A 15835-nucleotide genomic window follows, 5' to 3' on the forward strand; every position below is an offset into this window, starting at 1 on the left:
TTTTCGTTTCCATTTCTCAAAATCTTTAATATTACAGATATTCCTGTAGAAATGTTCTGTGAAATAAACACAACATTATCCATTATAATAATCAAGATTCTCTTGAGGTCTCGAGGTTTCGTCATGCATGACTAAAGTACATCACTAGTATGAAAAAAGCCCTGTAAACATGAACACCAAATATTAATAAACCTGTGCACGTGAAGAGAGCACAGAAATACATATTTCTGTCATGGTTATTTGGCACACCTACAATAAATATGTAGTACAATAATAATGCAACAGTAAGGTTTTCTTATTTCCATTCTTTTTGTTGTTGTTATGTTTGTTTTCTTTTTAACTTGACATACCTGATCTAACCTTTGTCAGCTCAGAAACATCAAATGCATGTTTGTATGAAATTACCATAAAGGAGGAAGTAAGGAAAGGGGAGTAGACCATGGTAATCCCTTAGTCAAGCTACATCCAAAAAACATAAATCGGAAGGAAAAATCACTTGTTTTTTCCCCTGTCATTCTCTATAAAATATTTATTCGGACCTCCAACACTGCAAAAAATGTATCCAAAGATTTTAATAAATAGCCTTTTATCCCCTTTAAATAAATACGTAGTGAATCTCTTTAGAGGTTCACTGTGGAAGAGACGTCGACTTTGCTATTTTACCATTAACATCATCAGCGGCAACTGGACAGCAAACTGTGCGTCAAATCACAGCAGTTGGGGGAAGACACTGGTTTGATGTTAATGGTATAATTGGCTCAGTCTCTCTAATTGCTTCATCATATCCCGGTAGGAGAGGCCAGCCTCGTTTGACGAGGCTGGCCTCTGTCATTGCACATAGCTTGTGTGAAGTTTGGAAAACACAGTATTCCTCCACGACCCCTGGGCCCATTCGTCCAGATACCCCCCCAAGCACGGGCGCCCGCCGCAACGTCCATCAGCAATCCCTGTTCAATGGACATGGGGAGGTTGGAGAGCAAGTGTGAAGTGCTTTGTCGCCAGATGGGAGAAAAAGAGAGAGTGCTTCTTTTTTTTTTACAATGTCTTTGGGTACACACATCAAAAGGTGGTTGTTAAGTGTCTTTGGGTCCGCTCACGCTGATGAGGACTTGTCTGTGGTCTTCTCCATCGCTTCTGCGTCGTTGTCTTCCTCCACTGTTGAAGTCGAAGGCGGTGGAGAGAAAAAGAGGATCATGAGCGTTGCCTGGATGTGACATGTTGCATGTTTGTACTGTAGAAAGCTGTATGTTGTGCTGCCTGCTTTCTCCTAATCACCTACCTGGACCATACACATACACATACACACTCACAGTTCATACTTCTCACCTTTCCCTTCTTACTCACAAACCGTTTTTGAATGGTTTGAACTAATTTTACATCTCTAACGTTAATCCAAACACAATTTGAAATGTATTACATTATATATATATATATATATATACATATATATATATATATATATGTATATATATATATATATTGTAATATATATTGTAAACCAGCTTGCCACCATCGTTACACGTTTGAAAAAAAAAAAAAACAATTGAAAAAAAAATGACCGTTGACAATCCAACGCTGATGAACGTTGGTTTCTGTCAGGTAGGGTAAGCTGGCGTTAGTTCGCCAAAATACTTGTTTCAGTCATATTTTACACCTAAAAACAGGTTATTTCCTTAAAATATTATCCAAGTAAGAATTTTTACCTCAGGATTTTCTCACAAAAAACATGTTTTTAGCCATTAGCGTCTAAAAAAAAACAAAAGCCATCGACGACACTAAGACAGTAAACAAAGGGATTTTGGTTTGCTAGATAACGTTATGTTAGCTAGGTTAGATTAGATTAGCTAGTTTAATTAATCAGTTTAACTCGCCTCTTTTGCTTCTCCCAATCTGGCCGAGCTTGGGCGGTCGCTTGTTCTGGTTGCCGCTGAAGAAGTTGTTGGTGTCCTGGAGGCGGCAGGTGAAGGAAAGGTGCTGGTCCTCGTCTCCGTCATCGCCATAACGATTCATTTTCTCCTCGTTGTACGGCAGCACCTCCGACATGCTGAAGTTGTGGCTTAAAAAACACAACGCCGAGCGGCTAGCGCTTCAGCCCCCCCTCTCACCGAGAGAAACGGCGACGAACGAGGGGAAAAAATAACACAGATAAATAAAAATGTAGAAACTGGCGACAGAAAGACAGTCCTGTGGCTGCTGGCGAAGCGCGAACGGAGAACGGAGCTTCCCCTGGAATAATAAAAAAAACGCACGTGTGTCTCCGCGAGCCGGGGCTGGGTACTGGTGCTGGGTGCTCAGTCAGTGTAGGGAGGGTTGGTTCTCTTGGAGAGGGGGGGCAACAAAAAAGAGAAAACGCGTAAAAAATGAAAATGGGGGAAAAATGCCCCTTTTCTATTCGACAGCAGTACAAGCTACACGCAGCAGCAGCCTCAGCCTCTCCGCCAGATTAGAGATTCAGATCCTCCTTTGTTTTTTTGTGTTTTTTTTTTTCCAGGAGGTTTTCCAAATGCGAAGTCTGGATAGAGGGAGCGCGAGCGCGGAAAAAAGACGCTGAGAAACGAATGCAAATGAGGAGGAAGCGATGCAAACACACACGCACAGACGCGCTCTCTCTCTTTCTCGCTCTCTGTCTCTCTCTTTGTCTGTCTCTCTCTTGATCTTTCTCTCTGCGTGTGTCTCTCTCCCTTTGTATTTCTTTTGCTTCCTCTCTCTATCTCTATCTATCTCTCTTTTTCGCTCTCTCTTTTGATATTTCTCACTACATGTGTCTCTCTCTATTTCTTTCGCTTCCTTCTTTCGTTGTGTTCTCTCTCTCTCTTTCTGTCTTTCTCTCACTTTCTGCCTTTCTCTTTTTTATCTCTGACTCTTTTTGTCTGTCTGTCTGTCTCTCTATTTATGTGTCTACCTTTCACTCTTTCTCTTTCTGTCTCTCTCGCTCTCTCTCTATCTATCTCTCTGTCTCTCTCACTCTCTCTGTCTCTCATAAACTGGCTATTCTACAATTGCAGGTGCATTTCTTTTTCTTAAATAAATCTTTTTTTATTAAAAAACACTCTTTAATGAATCAGTGTTCTATAATAACACAATTTGCTTACTATTAATAATAATATGTGTGTGTAAATTTAAGGTAAAATTTATACACAAAATAGTAACTATCATTTAAAGCTCACATAGATGGATTTTGGGCTAGCAAGGTTCCGGGTGGGCACTGGGGCTCTGAATAGGACTTTCCATGTGTTTTACTGGGCTTCTCAAATATGCTCCATCATTAGAGCCCACCCTAATCTAACATAAATCCCACCCAGGCCCCATTTGCAGGGTCATTTTTGTCCACTCCCTTACCCATACGTGCTAAATGTGCTAGATTAATCTGTAGAAGAGAATAGTAAGTATGAAAAAGGACTTTGATGTATTGGTGTATATTTCAATGAACTCAAAGTAGATGCTGACTTCTGCATTCACCAATCACGTATGTATCTTCATCTTGTTTGCAAGTTTGTGAAATTGTGTATTTACACATTTGCATGCTTTTAGATGTAGACCGAGCCATATGAGCCATTTACTAGTCAGTTTATCAGAAAAAACTGCCTTATGTGTGTTTACTTTGCTGGCATACAGTAAGAGGCTGTAGTCTGCCTGCCTCATAGGCAACTTTGCTAGAAGAGATGGTAGTCCACCAGGCCCACCTTACTAGTGAATAGCTAAAGTCAACTAACTAGCCACTTTATTAGGACCATCTTCCTCATATGTCTTATCTACAATATCAGTTATATAACTGTATGCCCTTTGTTTGTTTTTCTGATTGCCACCCTCTAGCTCAGCACTGGTCATTTTCTGTCCATAGGACCATCATTAGAATCATGGATCACTGTCTTCCAGTATTTTTGATTCTGTATGCTACACATGGCTCACCCTGGAGTCCAAAAGGCAGGGATATCTCTGCATTTCAGGGTTATTTACCATTCTTGCGTTTCTGCACTGGAGCAGAGAACCATCTGATGCAAGTGCGAGACCAAATCAGCAGCGAGCTGCTTGCGTGTTATTTACCACTTTCTTCTTTCCGCATCAACGGGAATTCATTTAAGCTGTGTCCGAAGCACGGGGAATGTCTCTGTGTAGTTAACGTGGAGTCGACTGCAATGGCCCTGACCTGTTTTGAGGGTAAAATCACAGTGAAATCACTGAGCTTGAGTCATTCGTAATACATGAGAATGCATAGGAGGAGATAAAAAGGATGATACGATGGCAAGAGAGAACAAGAAAGAAGAAGCAGGCTAGAGTACATTTACACTGAGCAGTACTGCAGTGGCTGCCTGACAACTGAGCCATTCTCTCACTCACCAATAACACAGCGTCTGTGCTGATGTGTAGATATGAGTGGATTTCAACTGTTTTTAATCTCTGGACCTGCTTCACTTAATCTTTGATCAGACTTTGGCCACAGGCTGTGATGAGTCTCAATCACTGGCATGAGGAAAATGGCTATGTGTGCATTCATTGTTCATTGTCTATCTTATGGAAAACCCCTACCTTCCATTTTCATGTATTTTCAGAAATTAACATAGGTGAATGTAGTGTTTGGATTCTTGCCCTAAGATTCTTACTGTTATATAGCCAAAGGATCATCCACCTAAAGTATAGCACAGATCCGCAATTGTACAATTACAGACTGGAGCCCATCTGTTGTCAATCTGTCAGCCAACCTCTTCCCATTCATCATTGGTCAGTTTCTGGGCACATGACCTTTGTTATCTGAGTAATATTTGGGTATTGGATAACTCAAAACACTGCAGTGTATAACATGGTGTGTGAGTAATGATTGTACTACTGTCTCAGGCTAAACTGGCAGGGTTCATCTAATGATGTTTTATCATTGTTAGCAATGTTAGCATTATCATCAAGATTTGCATTTCAGTTGGTAATACTTGTAACTTGTTTTTGAGTAAAATGTAACTAGATAAAAAAAAGGTCAAAGTTGAATAAACTCAAATATCTACAATACATACTAGAACAGGTTGGTTAGGTTTTAGAGTGTAGGACACTATTATCCCACAATACAGTACAAAACAAAAAAGGGAGGAACTACTCACAAACTAGTATCATGTCTCATGACATTTTCCATGTCCCATGAAAGCTAAAGAATGCTGCACTGAACAAAAAGGTCAATTCTTTTTTTTATTTTCTTTAAAATAAAAAATAATTTAAATTCTTTAAAATAAAACCATCTTTTCAACACAACCTCTCTATAAGCATCGACTCTCTCTCTCTCTCACCGACAAAGGTTGCTAGGAACCTGGGTGTTCTGGTTGATGACCAACTCTCCTTCACGCACCATGTGGCCTCAGTTGCTCGGTCCTGCCGCTTTGCGCTCTATAACATCCGAAAAATTAGACCGTTCTTGATGCAACAGGCCACCCAACTCCTGGTGCAAGCGGTCGTCATCTCACGCCTCGACTACTGCAATGCCCTGCTAACTGGCCTCCCGGCCTGTGTAGTAAAACCACTCCAGATGATCCAGAACGCAGCAGCACGTCTGGTCTTCAACCAGCCAAAACGGGCACATGTCACCCCGCTGCTCATTGAGCTCCATTGGCTACCAGTTGATGCTCGCATCAAATTCAAAGCTCTTACAATCGCCTACAAGGTGATGACAGAACAGGCTCCTTCCTACCTGCACTCGCTCCTGAAGGCTTACGCTACCTCCCGGCCGCTGCGCTCCTCCAATGAACGTCGCCTCGCTTTGCCAAACACTCACACAAAGCAATCCAGACTGTTCTCATACAGAGTTCCCCAATGGTGGAACAAACTACCCTCCACTACCAGATCAGGAGAATCTCTCGCTATCTTTAAGAAACTCCTGAAGACACAACTCTTCAAAGAGCACTTACTCTCTTAACACCTCTAACACACTAACTACTTCTAACCTCATTTCCTTCTTCCCCTCCTTCACTCCTCTATCCTATTATTCCCCTTTGACCTCCTTTTATCCCTATCCAAAGTTGTTTTTTACCTTTAAACTTATTTTACATTGTACTTGACTATTGTAAGTCGCTTTGGACAAAAGCGTCTGCCAAATGTAATGTAATGTAAATGTAATGTAAAAAATTTGTATCCCATTTTCTCCCCAAATTACAAAGCCAAAAACTCAACCCATTCATTAGGAGTCTCCCTATCGCTAGTGATGCCCCAACACCAGGAAGGTAAATGACAGAACCACATGACTCCTCCGATGTAAAGTCAGCGACTGCCTCTTTTCGAACTGCTGCTGATGTAGCATTGCCACGTAGCATCACAGCACGCTTGGAGGAAAGTGCAGCGACCTGGTTCCAAAACATCAGCTCACAGACGCCTTGTGCTGAGCTCCAGTAGGGCTCCAGTAGCTGTTGGCACTTAGCATCAGGGGCGTAGAAGCAAATCCTGGGCCCTGTACACTCTCAATGTCAGAGGGCCCCTATCCATGCCAGTACACAAGAAACGTTAGCAAAAAAAAAAAATCAGGATTTTCATAGGCCCCTCTCCCTACTCGGGCCCTGGGTAGTCAGGTCCACTTTTCCCCCCACTATCACGCCCATGCTTAGCATGCTGGACCACTCGGAGCACAAAAGGTCAATTCCAACAAGATACTGTTGGTCAGGATCTTTACCACCCACTGCGCTGTCCAATATGGGTGGTAAATAATGCCTTCTATAACATATTCTCAATATATATGTGATACTCTGAATCAAAAAGTGTTAAATTCCCAAGCGACTTTAGAAATTGAATGTCTTAATGAGCACACTGGTCAGTGTTTATCCTCACTCACAAGATAACACCTCACAATACATATATACAGATGTGGGAGTATTCAAGCCATTCCCTGAGGTAACCCTTGATGAGAAGTTTACTATTCCATGACTTTTGGCAGGTCAGAGTGTATTTGGAGCACGACTGTGATAAAATCCCAAAAGAGTTTGTCATGTATAGGAATTAAATTGGTGTGAATTGCTGTACACAAGTCACACACAGTTAATCACTTTACACACATATCACTTTACATCGTGGTATCAGGTGCAGGCGGTGAAACTCAAAACTCTTTAATGTGCCATCGTAATTGAAAAGGCTGAGCTGACACACCTAGTCCTACTGGATTTACAGATATTCAAAGGGATTATCAGGGGTATAAATGTTATTATCAGTCCTTTTCAATCTGGTTTTCTTTTTTTTTAATTCCCAAACGCCCTCTGATATTTGCTGTTATCAACAATATTCAAATGCATTTAAAAAGATTCAGCCACTGGCCTTCATATTTGCTTTGATAAGGCATGCAAAAATGTACCTCACAAAAAAAGAAACTACTGAACACCTGTGATTTTTTTTATCTGCATTTATTGATATAAATACATGACAGTTTTGTTCTGAGGTTTGTAGATATGTGCTGCAAATAGAACTGCGCTTAAAAAAGTTCTTATTTTTATATTGGGAAACAAAATTAGCACACTGTCAATGTTAATGATGTACAATACATTGCATGTTGTTCCTGTATTGACCTGCCAAGAAATAGGTTATATAGTAAGCTATATACTCACACTGTGAAGTTTTAAGAAAGTATAAATCTTTCAATCCTTTGCTTGCAACATTTGTTTACAACAAAGACAGACAGATGGGCAGATGGACAGATAGAATTAGTAGCTAAATATAAATGTTATAATACCACTGTTGGGAAACAAACTTGTGTTTACATGTATGTTATTTTTGGCTTTTTGACATAATATGAGTCTGTTAGTTGGTCTTTATATTGTGTGAAATGTTTACGATAAGTGGACTAATAAAAATGCTCTAAAATGCCTTAAAATTAAATTGCTTTATGTACCAAAATAAAACAATTTGAAACTGAAACCAAACCAAACTAAACACTTTTTGGATACTTTTTTAAAAGTTTTTATTTATTTTGCAACCACTTGTTCACTGTGGCATAAATTAAAATTAATGGAATTTTTGTCTTGCTTCTTAAAAAAAATTCTATTGACCACTGAACATTTTTTAACATTAAATCGGACATACCAACAAAATAATTTTGTGTTTTCACATATTTTTCACTAATTGCTCAATGCATCCCTAAGTTTTACAATGACAATTAGATTTCCTCCTCCTGTAAATGAACCATTTTGGAGATGTTAAGGTTTTTGTTCGACAGTGGCAATGGTATGTATGTTACACATAAAGTGAAACACATTTTTAGGAATTTAGTGTTTGTAGCATCGCGTGAAGGAACTGTAGATGGTCTGGTCTATCCACCTGCGGAACCTGGATACAGCCGTGTACACTCCTGGAAATCTGGCATCCCCGCAGCCATTTCCCCAGGAGACCAGACCATAGACCCGCCCATCACACACCAGAGGCCCTCCAGAATCACCCTGGAACAGAAAAACACCACACCCTGCTGAAGACTACGCCAACACAACAACACCCACTTCTGCAGAAGAATCAGTGACCCCGTTTACTCCTGTCTGCATGAATTCCAGGTGTAAACACCCGCAGGACACACTGTGATCAGATTACAACTGGATAAATGAAACCTCATTTGGAGGGAGACAGAGACAAACTCGTCCAAACTTATTCACAAGTGTAAACGGAATGCATTTTTCATGATTGGATACTACAAATTTTCCTATTACCTTAAAAATGCACTTCATCAGCCAAGACATGTTTGGTTAGACTTGTTGGACTTGTATGCATTTTAGACACTATAATTGAGAAATTACATGGTGGGTCCTGATATTACGTCAGTTCTGTGTAAAATTGGTAATTCTGGTACATTTGTCTATTCATTTTATTGTATGTTTTTTGCCTAAAAGTGATCAACTGATTGATATTTTCCTATCGAAGCACAATCCTACACCCCTACCTTGCATGCATCCTTGCCTCCAGTGCTGTATCCTGCACAGATCATGTTGGAGGTGATGTTTCCGCTGAAGGACTCGCTGCTGTTACACTTGGCTGTGGAGACGATAGGCAGTTTGACAGTGTGAAGTGTGGGGGGAATCTCCCCACCACTGTGGCTAGTGGAGCCCCAGCCAGACACCCGGCACACCCGGCCAGGCAGCACACCCGTGTTCTGTCTGGGTAGAGGAGCCAGGGACACATACCTGTTCTGGTCTATCGGAGCCCGCAGCTAAAGCATACACACACACACAAATACATCATAGAGATTAGAGCTAGAGATTGTTTATTCATGGGCCTTTAATAAATGCATCCTGCTGGTTATGATTCAGGGTAATATTTACTTTGGCATGAGTGTTGATTTAAGTGTTACATTGACAGTTGGTCATACAGCTTACAAGGTGCTGCCACCTCTTTACATGATGCCAATATGCAAGCATGCTTAAACAATATTTAACAAAAAAATAATTTAATTTTTTTTCCTCCATATTACATTTATCTGGAGTCTACTTTTGTACTAAAGCTAAATGGCTAATGAAGCTAATACATGCATGTTTAAACAATCATACAAAATCACCACACAATAATTATATATAGCTAAAATAAGTAGCAGTCAGCCTAAAGCTTTTGTTGGTACAATTGTTAATTTAAGAGCTAACTAGCTAAGATAAAAAAAAAAATAAAATTTCATTTGAGATTACTTGGAGACAATAGTGAGATAAGGCATGTATTAAAAAAATGCTAATTACTGACTAATCTGTACATTGTTAATATTGACTAATTTAGACTATTGTATTAACTTTCTAAAACACACCAGAACTCACAATATATTGTTTTACCATTATGTTTAGCATTTAGCTATATAAGCATATGCAATATTTACATCACAGGGCATGCAAATGGCATGTAGGACAAATTAAATTATATTTGTTTGTTACAAAATGAAAGTCTCTCTATAATCATTCTATTTTAAAATCTCCCCAATATCATTTATTTTACCATCATGACTTGTTGAATTACTGACTTAATTACCTTAATAAGCATGATGTCTGCATTATTGGTGGTCTTGTTGTAAAGTGGGTGAGGTATGAGGGAGTGCGGTTTGAAATACTGCTCGGTTCCTTCATACAAACCGAGAGCGTAGTCTCCAGCCACTATCATCATCTGATCCACCCTGAGAGGAAGACATCTGCATCTCATACATGATAAATAAGCATTAAGTCACACATAAAACACAACTACAGATCAGGAACACAACTGAGACTCTGTAGACACTTGGGAGCCTCGCTATACAGTCACCAAGCACTTTATTAGGAACACTTGCTCTGGAGTTGTATAATCTGCATATCATTAGTTGCAGCTTTGCAACACATAAAATCAGAGATATACAGGCCAACATCTTAGTTATTGCAGTTTTTTTTGAGGCAGTATTTTTGGTTTGCGTATTTCTGTAACTGCTGATCTTAGCACAGTCACTAGTTTTAGTTTTAGTTCTGCAGATGGAAATGGCTTAACAAATTAAATGAAAGAGGTCAATGGAAAATGGTCAGGCTGTTTGGGGCGACAGAAAGGCTACAGTAACCACTTATTTTTCAACTCTGGTAAACAGCATCTTAAAAAGAATCTTTATAAACAAACCCAGTCAAATCCTGAGCCAAGAACAGAAGGCTGATGCTGCATTGGGCACAATTTTCTACTTTTTTATAATTTAGCCAAGCGCCAACTAACTCACCTACTCACTAGGACTCCCAACACTGGTAGAGTGAGGATGAAAGCATGCCTCCTATAATACATGTTAAGTTAGACCCCACCTCTTTTCAAACTTTCATAAAATGCCAATGCAGGATCATAGGCAGCCAACGTGCTCAGAGGGAAGTGTTCGATCCCCAGCTCTAAAACATCAGCCATAAGACGGCTACATTTAACATTACTTGATCCAGAGTGTTGCATGTGTGCTGGCAATAAAATTCATAAAAGAAGGCATTATCACCCACAGTGGACAGTGCACTAGATGGTAATGATCGTGACTGGCGGTGTCTGGCTGACATTGTCCATGAAAGCAACTCTATCAGAAATCACATCAACACTCAATGCAATATCACACAGGTCAGTGCAGCGGCCCTTTGCTTGGGAAATGACAAAAGTCATATTTCCGATCTCATGATTTTGGCATGTCACTGTAATGTGTTCTGGAATTTGCCTTTAGTTTAACACTCAATGTTTGCCGTGTTTCCTATAGCACACTTCCCTAATTGTGGCTTGCTGGTATATCAGGTTCTTTCAGGGGTACCTGAAACACAAAGGCCCTGTGTTCGAGGTGCATAGCAGTATTCATAACAGTAGATAAGCATTACAGTGAAACACAGTAATGATAAGTCAAGGTTACCCTCCTTATGGTGTGTCTGTGTCCCCTGTTTTCTGGCTTCCGCCTCGCCCACAGCTTGGCTGAGCGGCCAGAAGCTCAGTTTCTGTCCTGTGCGTGCTGTTATTCACATGGACAGCCCAAAAGGATGGGACTAATGCGCTGAGTAAAGAAGCGTGTAAAGAGAACTCACCCCATATTACAGTGTGCCGCAGTGAGCACCCAGTACTTGTGTACCAGAGATCCTCCGCAGAAATGCTGCCCCTTGGAAGTTTGCAGAGATACGATGTATTTTACTGAGTTCGGTGAAGGAGCATAGCCGCCCACTATACGGGGCTGAACTAAAACTTGACCTGGCAAAAGAAAAAAAGACTAAATTACAAAAACATCAGTTGCAGTTTACATTGATGTGCCAAAAGTCATGGGACAGCAGTATGTAAATTTATCATAAACTGTTACGTCAGGAGACTGCTCAAACCTGTATGAGCTGTGAAGTGTTTCTTGTTTTCGGAGTTAGAGCAATGCCTGATAGTGGGTGCCTAATGAATGAAATGTTCCATTTCTGAAGTTGTGTGGGCATTTAACATTCCTCGATCCACACTGTCACATCTGTACTGGGAATATGTCAATTACCACTCACAGTGGACAGTGCAGTGGGTATTAATGAACGTGACAGGCAGCATCTGGCTAGAATTGCATGCAAGATAACACCTTACAACGTATATAGCTGTGGGCATTCCAAAGCTGTCTTCTGAGGTAACACTTTGAGATCAATTCACATGTAGCAGACCTATGATTTTTGCCATGCCCAGCATCTTGTTTGATCCTACAAAAGAATGATTAATAAGAATGTATATTGTGTATTACTCAATAACATAATCAATGGATTTATTTAGAGCCACTTCACAAAGGATAAGAAATAATTGACATAGATAAAAAAAATAAAGCCCAAAAAAGACAACCAAAAAACAATGCAAGGTATCATAGATGTCAAATGTAGAACAAAATCTATGTATAACAACTGTGCTTTGGAAAACCTTCACAACAACAGGCTGTATTTCAAGAACATAAAAAGGTGTCTGTGGGAACTAAAAGCTTTTTAGCATCCCTCGACCCACGCAGGTCAACCTGGGTAATCCTATACAGGCTAAACGCATCTACAGTAAGTATACAATAAAAGAAACGAGAAACAAATATGTCTCGTCCCAGAGAGCTACTTAACAATAAACTACACTTTCCAGCTGATCACTATAATGGCACTGCACAGGCATTGTGCCAGTGGAAAGATGAAACACACGCCATGCAGGAAAAAGAACTTCAAATAAACGTCAGACAGATGAAAGTCACGTACCTTATTCTTTCATAATACAAACCAGAAATAGACATATACTCTTATAATAAATATGCTAAATCTAACATGGTAAAGCCTTTTATTTTTATATCTCTTATATATAGGATTTTATATAGGATGACCATAATTTGGTTTTCAAAAATAGGACACTGGGGACACACAGGAATCTGCAGTGGTTAGGATGTTGTGGTTGTTGGGAGGTCAAGTAGGCTTAAGTGTGTGTGAGGACAGAAGGGATTTAAATATTTCTAACATCATCTAAAGTCACTATATTAATGAACACTAATACATACATTCTTACATATTTACCAACATTCATATGTAGCCTTATAGTCTGTACAGACAATTATAAATAAGCTTAAGTAAAGTAAAACAAAAGCAAATACAATTTTTATTCTAGCCTCTATTTCATTTGCTTTTTATTTTCTTGTCAAAGTAAAATTAAGAACAGTAAAAAAATAATAATTTACATGAATGTATTAATGCAACTCATACATTATCTACCTGATTACCACAGACAGTGTTATTAGGTTAACTCTTAAATTTTGTATAACAAAAGCATATCGTCATTTTATATGCATTATTTCTCATTTGCAGCTTAATTAAAAACAGTGAGAGAAAAAAAATGTGTGCACCAAAAAAAAGCTAACAGACAACACAGGCAAAATTCATATTTAGCTGGCTGTAGTTAAGTTCACTAGGTTAGCTACGAAGCTACAATATACAAAGTAAGTGTATTATACATGCATGTTTTACAAAAGTAAACAAAAAAGGCTAATTTGACCTAGCATAGCAATAGTAGCTAACTAGTAACTAGCTGCCTAGCTAAGTACATTTAATAGACAGGAAACAGAGTGCATGGTGTCATTACAGCAAAACCTAAAACTAACCTGAAACTATCAACCTAAAAAAGTCAGGAGAAATTTTAACTAACACAAACATGACTGGAAATGAGTGGAAAGAGGATTTGACAATTTTAGTTAGCTAACAATCTAGGTTAAGTAGAACCAGAACAAACTAACATAGTTAAATTACGAGAACAAATAGCAAAATTAACTGACTACATAACTAATGTATCTGGGAACTGAATACTATTTTTAAAGAACAAATTATCAGCTAGGTAGCTTAAATTCATTTATCCACCTAGCGACTGGACTAGTTCCTTGCTAGTTGCAGATAATGGATTCTATGAAGTTACTGAACCTCTTACCTGTTGATAGATATGCCCCTTTCATTTAAGTCTTTTTAGCTCCGTTTTGTGTTTTAGAATCATGAAAAATATTTAATTAGGGTTTTAAATCATTTTTTCTGTGTATCCCAGCACACAACAGGTTTTCTGTTTTTTTTTTACAACAACAAAAACAGTTGTTTTATATAAATTACACGCTCAGTGGCAGAGACATGTTCTTGTGGTCTAAGAACTAATAAAATACATTAGTTAATTAAATACTTTTTTATGTAATTAAAATTAAAATTAAAATGTTTAAAGGTAGAAAAAGCCTAGTTGTCCTATGACTACAAAGATGTTATGTTTAAACTGTTTGGAAATTTTACTTACAGTCAGCTGCAAAAACCTTCAGAAGCACCAGGGTCCAAAGCAGTGGGCAGGCCATGACGGGGATGGAGGCTAACATTTGGGACAGTAAACGTTTTCCTGGCTAAACCTTTGCTGAATCCCTCCTCGTCTCTCAGAGGAAACTACATCAGCAACTGTCCTCGAGTGTCTGATTCCAGTTTCAGCCGGCAGAATTTCAGACAGGCAACAATTCATCATTCAGAGAGGTAAAACAGTGCACTCAGCTCCCTCACCTCTTTGACCCTGAGACAAGATAGAATGCTTGCTTTGTTGGCCTAGTAAGAAAATTAGGCTTTATCCCTCCAAAAGACCAGACTGGACACCTATCCAGAGTTACACTTGGTTTAAAAACATCCTGTGGACGTATTATTAATAAGACCTTTCACAGTTATGGCACAGAGAATCTTAATGTGGGTTATACACATTTAACTAAACTACAGACTGAACACAAAACTCCAATGACCAGGATCATCTCTTTTACTGTAACCTCTCACCCATATGTAGTTTACTACCAATGACAAACATAAACATAGGGGAAAGAAATTAAATTATAGTGTTTGCTTTAGTGGTATCCTATGTAGTTTCTAAGGTGTTGCTAGGTTGCTAAGGCATTCCAGGTAGATGCTGTGGTACCCAAGTTGGTTGCTGTGGTGTTGCTAAATGGTTGATATGGTGTTACCAATTGGTTAAAAATAAAGTTGCTGACAATCTTAAAGTTAGTTAGTAACATCATATTCAGGCTCCAGCTATGATTATTTTGCCTGATTTCGACTGATATGATGATAATTTTTTTGATTAGTTTATTAGTGAACAATTATTTTTGCCATGTCCTTCCTATCTTTAACATGAAAGAAACAGCTGAATGTCAGTCAAGGCATGTCAAGAAGCTTTTATTTTCATTCTATTTGAATACAAGTGCACAGTGCAATGAACTTACATTTCTGTGGAACCATGGTGCAATATGAAACAAACAGGTCAATATAGACAACATAAAGTGCAAACGTGCAACAAATTGTGCAACATAGAACTAGGACACATACACATACAATAAATACAGCAGACATTAGACAGTTTAACAGACAAGACAGTGCAGTACTGACACATTACAGTCTGTAAGTGTGTGGTGAGAATGCAATAACAAATAGGTCATACATGATCACAGAAAATGTGTGAGTGAGCATAATGCCCCTCTCCTGTTGTGTTTCTGTCCCCAGCAATTTGTGTAGAGTGATGCTATTACAAATGAACAATTAGTTAACATTAAAATTGGAAGTCGATACATTTTTAAAATCAACATTCTCGATTATATTGAATAATCGTTGCAGCCCTACATTGTATTTTTATAAGGATTGAAACCCAAGCTGTAGAGCAATTTTGTTCAAGTTGTCGTGCCACGTGCGTCCAGTCGAATGTGCTCCTAAACTCTTTGTGCTGCTGGAGCTTCTGTTGTCGGGCTCCCTGATTCGCAGCACCGCTCAGAAAGACACATCCTGTACCGGTGTGTCTGTCTGCCCTCGGGACAAGGCAGAACAATGCGATATAATGTGCACTTAGTCTAAAGCGCCCCGTAGAGAGGTCAGCAGGGATGGGATAACCACAGCGATCTGGGTTCAGAGAGATTATTAGCCGC

General features: G+C 39.2%; 2 protein-coding genes across 2 annotated transcripts; both read right to left on the bottom strand.

Annotated features, from left to right (window-relative positions):
- On the bottom strand, positions 1–2871 carry camk2n1 (calcium/calmodulin dependent protein kinase II inhibitor 1). The gene is made up of 2 exons (XM_022682749.2): positions 1872–2871; positions 1–1155 (listed from the first exon to the last, which is right to left on the bottom strand). Exons 1-2 carry the CDS (start codon positions 2041–2043, stop codon positions 1094–1096), a joined length of 234 nt encoding a protein of 77 aa, XP_022538470.1. The 5' UTR covers positions 2044–2871; the 3' UTR covers positions 1–1093.
- Positions 2872–7332: 4461 nt separating this feature from the next.
- Positions 7333–14581, bottom strand: si:dkey-33m11.7 (trypsin). The gene is made up of 5 exons (XM_007247721.4): positions 14188–14581; positions 11472–11631; positions 9949–10090; positions 8882–9148; positions 7333–8390 (listed from the first exon to the last, which is right to left on the bottom strand). Exons 1-5 carry the CDS (start codon positions 14261–14263, stop codon positions 8220–8222), a joined length of 816 nt encoding a protein of 271 aa, XP_007247783.2. The 5' UTR covers positions 14264–14581; the 3' UTR covers positions 7333–8219.
- Between the last annotated feature and the right edge of the window lie 1254 nt (positions 14582–15835).

Source organism: Astyanax mexicanus, chromosome 24, assembly GCF_023375975.1.
Source record: "Astyanax mexicanus isolate ESR-SI-001 chromosome 24, AstMex3_surface, whole genome shotgun sequence".
In the NCBI taxonomy this organism is placed as follows: Eukaryota; Metazoa; Chordata; class Actinopteri; order Characiformes; family Acestrorhamphidae; genus Astyanax; species Astyanax mexicanus.

Excerpts from the sequence above, each read along its gene's own strand:
- camk2n1 (XM_022682749.2), bottom strand. The coding sequence starts at position 2,043 with ATGTCGGAGGTGCTGCCGTACAACGAGGAGAAAATGAATCGTTATGGC. Across the intron at positions 1,156-1,871 it reads GATTGGGAGAAGCAAAAGAG|TGGAGGAAGACAACGACGCA; the intron begins GCGAGTTAAACT and ends CGACTTCAACAG.
- si:dkey-33m11.7 (XM_007247721.4), bottom strand. The coding sequence starts at position 14,263 with ATGTTAGCCTCCATCCCCGTCATGGCCTGCCCACTGCTTTGGACCCTG. Across the intron at positions 11,632-14,187 it reads GAAGGTTTTTGCAGCTGACT|GTCAAGTTTTAGTTCAGCCC; the intron begins GTAAGTAAAATT and ends TTCTTTTGCCAG. Across the intron at positions 8,391-8,881 it reads GAGGCAAGGATGCATGCAAG|GGTGATTCTGGAGGGCCTCT; the intron begins GTAGGGGTGTAG and ends TTTCTGTTCCAG.